This window comes from Paroedura picta, chromosome 11 (genome assembly GCF_049243985.1).
Source record: "Paroedura picta isolate Pp20150507F chromosome 11, Ppicta_v3.0, whole genome shotgun sequence".
NCBI classification, from domain to species: domain Eukaryota; kingdom Metazoa; phylum Chordata; class Lepidosauria; order Squamata; family Gekkonidae; genus Paroedura; species Paroedura picta.
The window spans coordinates 6,261,960-6,277,177 of NC_135379.1; the positions used below are offsets into that span (position 1 = coordinate 6,261,960).

General features: G+C 45.9%; 1 protein-coding gene across 5 annotated transcripts in view; it reads left to right on the forward strand.

The window, feature by feature from the left end:
- Window positions 1-15,218, forward strand: part of DPP6 (dipeptidyl peptidase like 6) — a 479,395-nt gene that overhangs the window by 366,947 nt on the left and 97,230 nt on the right. For all 5 annotated transcript variants that reach the window (XM_077304797.1, XM_077304801.1, XM_077304799.1 and 2 more), the window contains exons 4-5: window positions 3,874-3,968; window positions 6,194-6,268. In XM_077304797.1, the coding sequence (XP_077160912.1) occupies window positions 3,874-3,968; window positions 6,194-6,268 (170 nt within the window). The remainder of the gene's footprint in view (window positions 1-3,873; window positions 3,969-6,193; window positions 6,269-15,218) is intronic.

The window sequence follows — 15,218 nt, forward strand, 5'->3', positions numbered from 1 at the left end:
CGAACATGTTGAATTGCTTCACTTTATAGATTAGCAAATCTGGTGAAAAATATCGTGAGATGCAGCCAACTTCTTTGGATGCAATGGAGTATTGTATTCCCTTGACAGATATATGTGTGTGTGTGTGTGTGTGCACCAAAATTGTGAAGTGGGGGGGCATTCCTTCTCTATCACTCACCCACCACTAGCACTTTAGAGGTGTTTTCAGTGGTGGCAGGGCATCAGGCGTTCCCCTTGTTCTCATCCAGCCACCTTCGCACCTCCAGTAAGACTGCCTCACTGGAAGAAGAGGATACATATTTGGGAGGCTTTTGTAATCCCCACCTTTAAAAAAAAGATTTTGAGAAAAACCTAGCCCCCCTCCAAGTTGGAAGGGAAATCCCCCTTCTGTCACCTTGGCCCCAATCCGCAGATTAACATATCCACAGATAGAACAATGACGACCAGTAGATTTAGTGATAGATGCAAATACAAAGATATACCAAAGGCAGTCTTGCAAGGAATTGCAGGGGGAAAGCATCTCATCTCTCCCCTCCATATCCTTTCCCCCAATAGTTCATGTCTCCAGATACACAGATAGGACCACGATGAGAATTAGATATATTGATGAATATAAGACTTCACACATCTGCAAACTGGGCTGCCACAACACAGAGGCTTCCGCTGCAATACATCTGTTATTCTTCATGGTTTGTTGTTTAGCAGGGCAATCTTTCTGGAATTTGACAACCGTACCAAGCAGAGTTACCCCCCTTCCGACATCCACTGCAGTCAACGGGGTTAGAAAAAATTTAAAATTGCCTTATTAGTTTTTTATAATATTTCTAGACTGGGCGTCGTGGAGATCTGGCCTTTGTTTTGTGTCGGGCATTAGAGTGTCTCAGTGCGTCTCTGACCAGTTCCTATTTCTCCTGATCCCAACCAGGTTTTGTTCTTGCTCAGCCATTCTGCCAAGGTCTTTCAGTGGGAGACTGCTTCCTCCGTGCAGGGTCTTTGCATGCTATTAATTGCCAGCATGAACCACAAATCAAAACTCATTGTTGCCACCCCCTGTCCTAGATTCCTTTCCACGCACTCCTTTCTGCCTAGAATGCCTCCGTTTCCCCCCTTCCACCTGCCATTTATATTCCATCTGAGATCACAAGAACTTGGAAGCAAATGGCTTATTTGTTTTTAATCTGTAAACCTGCTACAAACTCAGCCGTTGTGGCCTGCTCAAACACCTCAGCCAAATGCTTTTTATGTGCAGAATTCTCTGTTGTGAATGCAAATTGCTAGATAAGGGCCATAGAACATAAGAGTTTATTGGGGTGAGAAGTTAGCCATGCTCCTGGAAATCTGGCATCTTTCTTCCTTGGGTCGCTCGTTTTTTTTCCATGTTGAATTTTGGTCTCTCTATTTTATTTCGGAGGGAATCGTGGGACACATAGAAAGTAGCGGTAATAAAACACTCTGGATTGCCCCATTCCCAACAAAACAGATTTGATTTTGCCAGAAGGGGAGAGCTGAACTTTAGCTGTTGTTCTGCATTGAAATTAAACCGTTGCCTTTACAAGCCTCTTCTTGGTTTTAGGATACCTTGTCTAGGTGAATCAGGGCTGCTAGAAAACAAATGAAACAGCAGTGCTACAGGACCTAACAATGTCAGCTACACTGTCCGGGGCTCATCCACTTATGCATCATCCAATATAATATTTACCATCATGTATCATCATTGGCAAAGTGATGTTGGAGCTTTATGGATACCGTGGACCGCCAAGTAATAGGGTTGTTTTATCACAATCAGCCTGAACTGTTCCTAGACGTTCAAATGACTAAACCGAGGCTATCACACTGTAGTCACATTATGAGAAGACAGGAGTCACTGGAAACGACAATAATGCTAGGAAAAGTTGGAGGCAGCAGTGAAAGAGGAAGACCCACCATGAGATGAATTGACTCAGATAAGGAAGCCACTATGGTTTGCAAAAAATGAGCAAGGCTGTTAAGGACAGGATGTTAGCCCATAAGATCGCCATAAATTGGAAGCCACTTGATGACATCTAGCACACACATCGTGTGGCAACAATAATCCCGTACTGCCTCCACAGGACAACTGTTTTGGCCTCTGCTTAAAACAATCAGTGAGCACAAAACAGTCATAAGAAACTCCAACACTGAACGCAGTTCTGCCTTTGTTGGATAGTGTACTTTCAATCCATCCCCCTAACTCTTAAAAGTGGCTTCCAAGTGCACAGACCCTCCAGAGTTGATACCTGGGCCCATTCTGCACACATTGGATAATGCGCTTTCAACGTGCTTTTGCAGTTGGATTTTCCTGGGCAGAACCGGAAAATCTGCTTCTATAGTGCATTGAAAGTGCATTATCCAACATGTGCGGAATGGGCGCTGGTAACATGCAGATGGTTGTCACCCATAAGGAATATCAACCTTCCCCCCACCCCTGTGGTTGAACTAAAAAGCCTTTTCTGTTTGGGCAAAGGGTCTTATTGGCTGCCTTCCTGTAAACAGCAATAGGAGTTAATTCATTCAGAGGATTTGGGCCTATCCGGTGTGTATATATATACCGGAATAAACAGCTCTTTGCCTTCCTTTTTTCCTGAAAACAGCCCTGTCTAAAAGTTGGAAGCATTAAAAAAAAATGAGATTCAGTGATGACCTTTATCAGCTCTGATGACAACTATAAATCAGTCTGAAATTCTCATCAGCCGGCTGGACAGAATTCATTACCGACAAGGATTGCAGCGTCCCCCTCTGCCTTTGATTGAGGGACGCCCTATTAAAATGAATACAGCTTCAATAATATGAATCGCACTTTTCAAAACACCAACTGAGAATGATCACTCATTGATCTTAAGACACCGATGATTACAGGACCGGGAGACTAGCCGCAGCCTTACGGTGTTTTTGCTTTGCGTCACAAAGCCGATCAATGTCCGCTGCTTTAAAGCAAGCCAATTTGCGCTTCATTAAATTCCGACCCTTTGATGACGACGCATATCGACTGCAACAGCAAGACCTCCAGCCCCAGCAGATCAATGTTGCTTATACTTTTCTTTAACTTTCCAGGACTTCTTTTTATAAATATATGCTGTAGGGTGTATGCAACAAGCTTCCAAATGCCAGCAGAAATCTTAGAACAGGGGTAGTCAACCTGTGGTCCTCTAGATGTCCATGGACTACAATCGCTGGCAGGGGGCTCATGGGAATTGTAGTCCATGAACATCTGGAGGACCACAGGTTGACTACCCCTGGTATAAACAACTAAACAGTTCAAAACAGTCCATGTATGAACAATATAAAGGTGTGCCACCTGATTTCCCTATTTTTATATCTTCTTCAGAACTACTTTGCAATATCTAGAAGGAGTTCTACTGTAGGGTTCTCCTTCAGGTTGCACCCTTTGGGTTGTGTGTCTGTTAAGTACCATCTTAGATTTACTCTGTTGGAAGTAGCTTGGGCTCCCTGTATTTTAATAAGGCAAAGTTTATACAGAAATTCTACCTTCAGGCGATATTGACTTTCAGCATTGACTGTTTTACCACAGGATCTCTCAGTGCTGCCAGAGATTCTGGGCAGGAGCAGTCAGTTCTGCTGCAGAATGTGACCTCCTCTGTGGCTGTGTGTTGCAGAGCAAAATCACCAATCACACAACCCCTTATCTTTCCAGTTAACTCGTTCCCAGTTGGTGATCCCATTGTGGGGTGCCTAAGATCACATCCCAAGGCTGCAGAGCACAATTTGAAGGCTTGAGGCGTAGATTTACATCCCTCAGACCACGATGAGCATCCGAATTTTGTGGCCCAAATGTTGATAGCTTTGCTTGATCTCTATCACAGTTTTCTTTTTCTTTTTGTTCTCTCCCCCTTGCAGATACCGAATTCATTTACAAAAACCGGAGCGGCTTTGTGATATTGCATAACATCGAAACAAACCGGCCAACTGTGTTAATAGATAACAAAATAATTGTAAGTACCTTCTTTAATGGTCGGGATAATTTCACAGCGGTTTGGCGCTCAGGCTCATAAAGGAGAAAAGAGCTTGAAGACGGAGCTGTCATGTGGAGCCTTGCTAAAGTAGTGAGCTTTTTAAATATCCTGGGCCTGGTCTGCACACAATAGATAATGCACTTTCAATGCACTTTTGAAGTAGATTTTCCTGTTCCGCACAGGAAAATCCAGCTGCCAAAGCACATTGAACGTGCATTATCCTGTGTGTGCAGACTAGGCCCTAGCCTAAGCAGCAAAATGCAGAGTTTGTTTTCAGACCTGAAGCTCAAGACCCTCTGTGTTTCCCAAGTGTGGCCTTACAGCTTTGGGCATTTCAGTGAGGGGCTTCCATTCCAATACTCTGAAAGAACTAATGCTAGGGGGGAAGGACAGTAGAACGAAGAAACAAGCCGACATCAACAATTTTAATAAACTGAAGCCAAAATGAGTGCTGGTAAAACCTCATGTTCAAAGACAAGTGTCTTCATCCCCAAGTACTACACTTGAATTTGAGACCCAACAGGCAAGCTGATACTTGTAGGTTTTGATAGAGCGAGAGACAGAAATGTCACATTGCTTAAGGCCTTTGTGGATAGGAATTATGTACAAATAAGCCACTGACAAAGACTTTGTCTTTGAAAGTGAGGTCTTACAGGCACTCATTTTGGCTTCGGTTTATTAAAATTAATAATGTCAGCTTGTTTCTTCCTTCTCCTTTTGTTTCGGCTGACCGGTCTTCTCTTCACTTCTATCACTTGGGGGAAAGGGCAGGGCAGGCCTTACCATCACTCAAGGTCCTGCTGTCCTTCCAGAGAAATGGGAAGGTCAGACTCTGCTCCCCCCGGTCTCTTAAACTAAATACTTGCTGCCTTCCTGCTTCTGATGACCCTTGAGAGCAGAAAGAAATATAGAGATGTGAGCTGCCATCCAGCTGGAGGTGGGATGTCAGCAAGCTTCAGGGGAGCTTGTGGCTTGTTCCAGACTCTCCTGAAAAGGAGGAAGGAACTGGGTTTGGAGAAAATGCACCGCTTCCCCTCCCCCTTTCCAGCAGTGCAGGAGGATTTGCCATTCGTGATGGAAATGTTCTCAAGGGCAGATTTATTCTCCCCTTCAGTGCGAAGGAGGATCCCCCTTGACCACACCCAGAGTCTGTAGATTAATCAGAAAAAGGCAAAATACTCCAGACAATGTCATGTTGGGATCGTCTCTTCATGTACAACATATTCACACCCTTTTGGTGCTGTTGGAAAAATAGGTTTGGTTTATGCAGGTTTGTGTGTATAGAAACAGAGAGAATAATAGAATAATAGAACTGGAAGGAACCTCCTGGGTCATCTAGTCCAACCCCCTGCACTGTGCAGGACACTCGCATCCCGATTGCTCACCCACTGTCACCTGCCACCCCCTTGAGCCTTCACAGAATCAGCTTCTCCGTCAGATGGCTATCTAGCCTCTATTTAAAAATTTCCAAAGATGGAGAATCCACCAACTCCCGAGGAAGCCTGTTCCACTGAGGAACTGCTCTAACTGTCAGGAACTTGTTCCGGATGTTTAGATGGAATTTCTTTTGAATTAATTTCATCCCATTCGTTCTGGTCTGTCCCTCTCGGGCAAGAGAGAACAATTCTGCTCCATCCTCTATATGGCAGCCTTTTCAATACTTGAAGATGGTTATCAGATCCCCTCTCAGTCGTCTCCTTTCTAGGCTAAACAGACCAAGCTCCCCCAACCTTTCTTCATACGTCCCCTCACCATCTTTGTTGCCCTCCTCTGGACACCTTCCAGTTTGTCAACATCTCTCTTCAACTGGGGTGCCCAAAACTGAACACAGGACTCCAAGGGAGGCCGAACCAGAGCAGAGTAAAACCAGAGCAATGTGAAACTATCTTTGTGTGTTGTCGGAAACACACGGTCAAGATTAGCACCTGTACCCCGTGGTATGTAGAGTACATGAAAACCAGCTCTGCTAATATTTGCAGCATCAGGAATCTGTGCGTGTTCCCCCTGGTCCTCCTGTTTTGTCTGGTAAGGTTAGCATTTCCCCTGGTGTCACCATGTCGCCTCACCTGCATGCCAATGCCCCAATAGCATGCAGATGCCTCTCGTTCTGCAGAAGCTGTGAGTTGTCTATTTTTACCGACAAAATTAGACGTGCATATTAAAATGTATTTATTTGGGGTGCTGGGTTTTGTTTTTGTCTTTAGGTTTCCATAAGGGCTGTTCGATATGACGTCTCACCAGATAAGGAATATGCACTTTTTGCATATGACATCAAGCCGGTAAGTAAACGATGCCTCTGATTCAGGTCAGCATTTCATGGTGTCCTTTTCTTAATGCTTCAGGTTAGGACTGAACTAGACAACACTGCACTCTTGAGTTTGCTAATGGGACACAGCAACAGTTTTCACTTGGAAAATTACCCCAGGGGCCCAAACCTGTTGGGGACCACAGCTTGAAGGGGGGTGGGAATGTGGGATTTCCCCCCATTAATTTCCCCCCATTATTGGAACCCCACAGCAGTTTCAGAAGTAACACACATGGGCTGTACAATGACACTGCATCCAAATGGGAGACTCGGGGATACTATATTGTCCCAGTTTGGTCCTAGAGAAAGATTAGGCCCCTGACTAATAAAGAAGTGAGGGTTTGTTCAAACACGAATTTAGAGGAATGACAACTCAGACGGTTGAAAGGAAGAAGGGAATATTGGCTAAAATAGGGCCGTGTGTGACACAGGGAAAGAAGAGAGGCTATAAGAAAGGATGGTACACTTTATGGATGTGCCTGGATGGCTTCCCAAGCACCCATCAACTAGTAGTCCGTAACAGTGAAGATGCTACTAAGGGCCATTGCTAAACAATGCAACTACCCAAAAGGATGAGCCATCTCACCTGGAAGCAAAGGGGGATATTGCAAAGGGATTTGCAGTAAAATGCCACCAGTAAGTAGTGATCAACTATCAGTAAAACATTCCAGGTTGACATCAAAAAAGGGCTTGGCAGATACTTCTACCGGGATTTGCCGGGATTTGGCTGTGAGCCCCTGGCCACCCATCACTACTAAACTTCCCCCTGTCCACCCACTCCCTTTACTGGGTGCTGGATGCTGCTAGGTAGCCAGTTTGGCAGCAAGGGGTGTGTGGCTGGTGGCCAGCCAGTGAATTAGCAGGTCAGCCAGCAGGTGGACTCCCTGGCTCTTTGCCCTCCCTTCGCTTCCTTCTTCCTCCCTTCCCCAGCACCTCCGACCACGGCTCTGGCAGCATCTGATATGCCACAGAGTGCACTCTGGGAAATGTAGTCTCCTGATTAAAAAAAAAAAAACTTTGGCCTGTAACGATTACTAATATATTGAAGGTGAGTGTTATGGACTACTTGTTGGCAAAGACAATGTCTGGTACACAAAGAAGACGACCCTGAAGGAGGTATCAAGAAGACAGTTGGCTAGGATAGTGAACGCAGCACCTTGTAAAACATTATTCTTTGTTCGTCACCAGAAATTAGGGCAATTTCCTTCTCCTTCTCGGAAGTCTTACCCTCTCTCTTGGCTAGAGATGTAGTTAAGAACCTCTCTCTCTTTCCTGTTTTCCATCAAGTAAATTCCTAAATAAACCTTTAAAAAGGTAAAGGTATCCCCTGTGCAAGCACCGAGTCATGTCTGACCCTTGGGGTGACGCCCTCCAGCGTTTTCATGGCAGACTCAATACGGGGTGGTTTGCCAGTGCCTTCCCCAGTCATTACCGTTTACCCCCCAGCAAGCTGGGTACTCATTTTTCCGATCTCGGAAGGATGGAAGGCTGAGTCGACCTTGAGCCGGCTGCTGGGATCGAACTCTCTACTCTTTAATCAGGCTGTGCACTGTTGCTGTGTTAATTACTCTGCCAACACATCTGAAGCTTGCTAATACAAATTTGGGTGGACTCTTTAATAGTACATGTTAGTTGATGTTTTCTCCTTTTGCTGTATGTGAAGTACTTGATTAAATCTGTGTCTATCTGGAGATGATGCTCCTGCCCAGAAGTCTTCTGTAAGCCTTGCTTGGAATGAGTAATTACTTGCATGGGAAGGTTTTGATCTGGTTTCACATCTCAACTGGAATGGGATTTCATCCCTGGTTTTCTCCTCTTTGCTACCTTCTTTCTTATTGTCAAAGATCTCCATCAAAACATGCATAGGGACAGAAGGTGCCCCCATCTGAAAGTCCCAGTAGCACTAGTACCACTTTGTTTGCTTCGTTTCACCCCTTCATGGTCACCCTTTCCCCCTCCCAGTCCTCAAAGGACATCAAGAGGTCAACTAAATTACAGTGCCTACACTGTTATATTGCCACCATATACTAGCTGCTTGAAATTCTTTGGTGCAGAGATAGATTTCCACCATGAAAAGGGCTACAGACTGAAAGATCTCGCACACTTGGATTTCTGCAGTGATATTTGCCTCGTTTATCCCTGCAAACTGCAATCTCTCTTTTTAATGCATAGGCTGATTTTAAAAGCACTTTGATGTTTGGATTTTCAGTAACAAAAAGCGGCAAGGGAACCACTTCCTCAAGATCACAACCAAAAGCTGCCATTTAACACATTGTCCTTTCATGTCCTTAAACCCAGTGAAATTCTTGCTTGAGAACAATAGGCTTAAAATTCTAATAGTTACCCTCTGTCCCTGGGGACTTCTCTCCTCTTCTTTCCTCCTAGCAACTCCTTGAACTCAGATACTGAGAGCCTTTCATAAAACAATGGTGTGCTACCTCCTACGTCACTCTCGACCCCGGATATCTTAAGTATGAAATTAACTACCTGGAAAAAATAGTTCCAGCTGGGTAGCCATGTTGGCCTGTGGTCAAAGAGCAAGACTGGAATCCAAGTAGCACATTAAAAGACCAGCAAGATTTCCAAGGTAGAACTTTTTTAGAGTCAAAGCTTCCTTTGTCAGCTACCAAGGGGCCTTTGACTTTTGCAGGCTCTGGTTGGTCCAAGGTGCCTCTGAACCCTTGCAGGACCTGGTTGGTCCAAGGTGCTACTGAACCCTTGCAGGACCTGGTTGGTAGAAGGTGCTACTGAACTTGAGTCTAGAATGTTTTGTTGCTGTTGTTGTTTTGCATTTAGATAGCACAAACACAATTGTTTGCAGGCTTGTTCACAGGCTTAACTTCTGAACTCTGGATTTTATTTATTTGTTTGTTTGTTTATTTATTTATACTTAAATTTATATACCGACGATTCCCGATAGGGCTCACGGCGGTTTACACAGTAAAAGAATAAAAAGCATAAAACCCATAATTCCCTTAATAACAATACATGATATCTGGGATTTTAAAATCCCAGATATCCCCACAAATCCCGGAAACCCAGTACTGAGGCAAGAAAGCTGATGGCCTGTTTAAGAAGCATTAAGGGTGCATGTCCTGGCATCAGGAATCAAGATAGTATACAAGGAACCCTGGGGCTCTTTGGATTGGGTGAAGCTGGAAAGTCTGCGGCCATTGGCTGTTTTGTTCCCAGCTTTTTATGTAGGTTTTGTTCAAAGTCCCTTTCTTCCTAGGTGGGCTGCACTGCCATCTAGCAGACACCATAGGCATAAAGTACGCCTCTGAGGACAAGGAGGTTCATCGTAGGGCAGGGGTAGTCAACCTGTGGTCCTCCAGATGTTCATGGACTACAATTCCCATGAGCCCCTGCCAGCGTTTGCTCATGGGAATTGTAATCCATGAACATCTGGAGGACCACAGGTTGACTACCCCTGTCGTAGGGCATTCGTGCAGCCTGCATGGACACGTCTTGGAGATCAGTTTTTCTATTCTCTCCCTTTCTATAATTTTCCTCCCAACCCTCATTCCCTCAATCACACTGTAAATTTTTAGCAGAAACTAAATGTCAATGCCTCATGTTGCTGAAATAACACATTAATTATAATCCCCCCCACTCCCAGTGCTAGAGTTAAGTCTATTAACATTTATTAGACACCGTTCTACAGATACCCAAGTAGTTACGACAGCAGAATTGGTCCCAGATAGCTACTTTCCAGGGACCAGCGTCTGCAGAAAAAAGGTCTGAAGCTTGTTTGCCAGATTTAAATAGATGGGGGGGAATCTAACCTAAGAAGGGTCTGAAAATGTTTCCAGGTCCTTTGTAGGTTGAATGCACAGTGGAGATCAATAGGTTTTCTGGAGTCATTTTCAGGGATTTAGGGTTATCAGCCCCGTCCCCCAACCACTGGCAGGGGATGGGGTCTAGGGTTGCCAAATCCAGGTTCAGAAAGTCCTGGAGATTTGGGGATGGCACCTGGGGAGGACAGGGAGCTCTGTGGGATACAATGCCCTAGAGCAGGGGTAGTCAAACTGCGGCCCTCCAGATGTCCATGGACTACAATTCCCAGGAGCCCCCTGCCAGCAAATGCTGGCAGGGGGCTCCTGGGAATTGTAGTCCATGGACATCTGGAGGGCCGCAGTTTGACTATCCCTGCCCTAGAGACTCTTCTCCATGGGAACTGCTCTCAGTAGCCTGGAGTTGAGCTGCCATTCCGGGGGGTCTCCAGGTCCCACCTGGAGGCTGGCATCACTGGGAGGAGTCTTCCAGTTCCTTCCTCGGTCCTTCCTATTTTCCCCAGGCTAAGCGATGTAGATAGAATTGTTTGAAATAAGCAACTGTGAGCAGATTTGCTTAACTGGCCTAATTTATACAAGTCACATCACAAAATCCTGCTTTTCTTCGTAAGAGGTTACTGTGGTGCAGAATATTGATGGGTTTTCTTTTTGTTATCACCAGGAAGTACACCCAGGTCACCTAATGCTAAAAGACAGTTCTCCCACGCAAGTGTGGTTTTGGTTTGTGTGCTTCTGGATTTCTGATTTCAGCATGGAAGATTCATCAAATGAGTCCTAACTGATACTGTTTGTCAGTTTTCTGGGGGTGGGGGTGAAATATAGAAAAGATGAGTAAATAAATAACCTAAAAAGTGAGCAGATTTTTAGGAGACAACATAGGAGGGTTGAGGTTGAGATTCTACTTACTTTCTGGACAAACCAACCATTGGGCAGAGGTTTGCATCTGGATTCATGGGTCTCCACCAAACATGGTGAAATAGAGTGCTACACCTAGGGAGGAAACCGCAGGTAGGGGGAGCTTTGATCTTTCCCCACCCCCAATTTCCCTTTTTCTTCTCCTCTCCCACTTTTCTTCTAGTTATAGCAAACATCTGGTTGAGACCCCCAGTTGGGGAAAGGCACTGCCAGGGAGATGTAGCAGGCCTAAGAAGGGTTAAAATGCTATTCCTCTTGCTGGTTCTTTATTCCAGATACTTCTGTCAGAGAGAGAGAGAGGAGACAGAGAAGGTTTCTAGATATTCAGTGGAGACCTGACCTGCTGCAGACTCCTGCAATGGTCCAAAAAACACGTCCTTAAGAAGGGGAGCCATAAGAACCTGCTGGATCAGACTTGTAGTCCACATTCAAGCATCCTGCTTTCAAAACAACCAGTCAGGTTTTTCTGGCATTTCTCAGAAGCCTTTAGGAAGTGCCTGTATATGATATGTACTGGTCCATCCTTGTTTACAAGCTTCTGACTGCTCACAATGTACTCCAAAAAGTGATTCAGGCAAGACTTCCCTTTGTAAATGCCGTACAGATTCTTCCTTGCTACGGATTCTTCTTCATCATTCTAGGTTCAATGTATTCTGCCCATATACCTGTAACAGACTTTATGCAAACAAGTCTATAACTTCTCATGTCTCCTTTGGGCATCTCGGTGTTATGCCGGCTACTTTTCCATCCTCGTGTGAAACCCTACAATTTAATCACATTTTGAGTTATTAAAGAACCTGGCGATATGAATGTTTAATTTGCCAATAAGCCCTAGAATTTCATCTCTCGCCACTTCTTCTGTTTAGTTCTTTACATACTCTCTGTGGAAAGGGGGATTCCAAGTTTAGATGCTCATCCAGCATTATCCCCCGCGGAAACCTACCTAAAGAAATCATCCAGTTTCTTAGCCATCCGCCCTTCCAGAAAATACTCGTTTCAAGAAGGCTGCAGACCCTCTACAAGCCCCCTTTATCAACTAACGTAGAGGGTCAACAACTTTGTTGAAATCGTGGATACTTCTGGGGAATAGGAAACCCACTCTCTGGGGAATGGGGAATTCACAGAATGGCTGTGAATGGGTGTAGATCAGGGGTAGTCAAACTGTGGCCCTCCAGATGTCCATGGACTACAATTCCCAGGAGCCCCTGCCAGCATTCGCTGGCAGGGGCTCCTGGGAATTGTAGTCCATGGACATCTGGAGGGCCGCAGTTTGACTACCCCTGGTGTAGATGAAGCTGTTTGCTTCAAGGGAAGAGGCATTGGTTCATTTCCAGTTTAAATGGACTGAGGGGAGCTGGCTCATTTGCCCAGCCAGCCAGCTGTTAAGGACAGATGCAGTGCTCCCTGTTTAATCGCACCCCACTGAAGACGCTTCACATTTTATCCCCAAGACTCAAAGAGCACCAAGAAACACACTGTCGCACTCTTGGGCACCATTTTGGAGATGGCTGATTCATACAATTGCCACCTTTGGGTTAGGAAATATCTGGAGATTGGGGGGCGGCAGGGCTTAGGGAGGGCAAGAATTGGAGAGGGAAGGGACTGGGTCAGGGTACAGTGCCACAAAGTACACCCTCCAAGAAAGCCGTTTCCTCTGGGGGAACTGATTGCCGTTGTCTGGTGATGATCCGTAGTGGTGAGAGATCTCCAGGCCCAATCTGGGGGTTGGCAACCCTTCTGATTAATGACTCCACCACCTCCCTGGCGGGGAGGTTTTCTGCCCCCATCATACTCGAGAAATCGTTATTGTCAGTCCTAATATCCTTAGTGACACGGCCCTCCGGTTCTTCTCCCGCTTGCCTATTGGTCAATTTTCATTTGTCTTTCAAGGGGTTTGACGAGTGCCTTTAAAGCCTCTTATTTGAGTGAGACCTCTGCTTTTTAACAAAGGCCTCCTTGCCTTTTAGAGCTGCATTGTCGCTCGCCGCTTACGCTGGCATCCTCTTTGGTATGCAGTTGGCATCGCGGGTATTTGTGGCATGCGGTCCATCTACGGCTTCCCTTATCGTGGTTTTGAATAACGTTCAGGAGAGGTTTGACCCTCTTGAGACTCCCTCTTCAACTGCCTGGTAATGAATTCCCTCAGTTTTAAAGGTCCCCCCTCCCTTTTTTTTTCCTTTCTTTCTTTTGAACAATCCAGGGCAAATTTCGGCACGCGTCTGTCTGTAGGAATCAGGGGTAGTCAAACTGCGGCCCTCCAGGTGTCCATGGACTACAATTCCCATGAGCCCCTGCCAGTGAACGCTGGCAGGGGCTCATGGGGATTGTAGTCCATGGATATCTGGAGGGCCGCAGTCAAACTGTTTGGGTCGCAGTGAATTCTGATTCCTTGCTGGGTAGATTAAGGGCAGATAATATCATCACGGAAACTCCTAATTGACTGTTGAAGACCTCATGCTGTGAAGGAGTCTTTGGTGCTTCTTTCACAGTGCAACATGTGAGCCTTTGTAAACCTCACTCAACAACTTTGTTTTCTTTATTTATATATCTGGCTTTTCTCCCAAATGGAGACCCAGCACTGCTTCTATCCTTCTCCTCTCCCTCCTTTAGCCTCACGACAGCTTTGTGGGTTAGGCGAGGCTGAGAGTATGTGACTAGCCCAAGGTCACCCAGACCGTTTCTGCAGCTGCCTCGTTTTCTCCGGGCTTCCTTCGTATTGGTCTCTGGAAGCTGACGCCGGATTTGCACCTCGCTTTCCGAAAATGTTGTCCCCGAATGGCCGTAGCGTGAGGACTGATTGCGCATTATGCCTTTCGCATTTACCACCATCCGTGGTTTTTCCTGCATGAGCTTTATTTTTTTTAACTATTTATAGCTTGATTTGGCCCTGCCATCTTGGGGTGGTGTAAAGGTATCCCCTGTGCAAGCACCTGGTCATGTCTGACCCTTGGGGTGACGCCCTCCAGCGTTTTCATGGCAGACTCAATACGGGGTGGTTTGCCAGTGCCTTCCCCAGTCATTACCGTTTACCCCCCAGCAAGCAAGCTGGGTACTCATTTTACCGACCTCAGAAGGATGGAAGGCTGAGTCAACCTTGAGCCGGCTGCTGGGATCGAACTCCCAACCTCATGAGCAGACAGCTTCAGACAACATGTCGCTGCCTTACCACTCTGCGCCACAAGAGGCTGTACATCGTTATTAAAACAACATAGGGTAAAACAGTTAAAACACCGTAGAACAAAACAGTGGAATTGCCTCTGCCTCCTTTATACCAGCCCCTCCCACCAGAGTATCGATGTTACGAGGGAGAGTATTGGGCAAGAGGGTTCTTAGATGTTACTGGCAGATTAGAGATCTGAACCGAGTTCTCTGAGAGTCCGGCACTTTAACCACTATGCCACACTGTAGGAGATCTCAGCCTAAGTGATAAGAAGAGTTGGGTTTTATACCCTACTTTTCTCTACCTTAAGGAGTCTCAAAGAAGATTATAATCTTCCCTTCCTCTCCCTACAACAGGTACCATGTGAGCGAGAGAGTTTAAAGAGAACAATGTAGGGTTTCCAGCTTTGGGTTGGGCAAGACCTGGAGACTTTGGGGGTGGAGTTAGGAGTGGGTGGGATTTGGGGCAGGGCGGGGCCTCAGTGTATAATGCTATGGAATCCACCTTCCAAATCAGCCATTTTCTCCAGGGGAGCTGATCTCTTTAGTCTAAAGATGAACTATAATTCCAGGAGATCCTCAAGCCCCACCTTGGGCTGGCCCCTCTAGAACAGGGGTAGTCAACCTGTGGTCCTCCAGATGTTCACAGACTACAATTCCCATGAGCCCCTGCCAGCAAACGCTGGCAGGGGCTCATGGGAATTGTAGCCCATGAACATCTGGAGGACCACAGGTTGACTACCCCTGCTCTAGAACCATGACTGGCCCAAGGTCACCCAGCAGGCTTCCTCTGGAGGAGGGCTGGGGAATCAAACCTGGTTCTCCAGATTAGAGGCTACTGCTTTTCACCATGACACCATGCTGGTTGTTGATTGGTATGGCGGTAGAAAAGCATAAGATGTTTCGTGTTCTTCACTGCATTAATACACTGGCCTACGCCACTGACGCTGTCAGTTCTGATTTTTGTGTGGATAACTTTAGATGGTTTGTTCGGAGGAAAGAAGGGGAGTCAGACATGGCTGGTCTCCCACGGAAAGAACAAAAAAGTAACCCTTG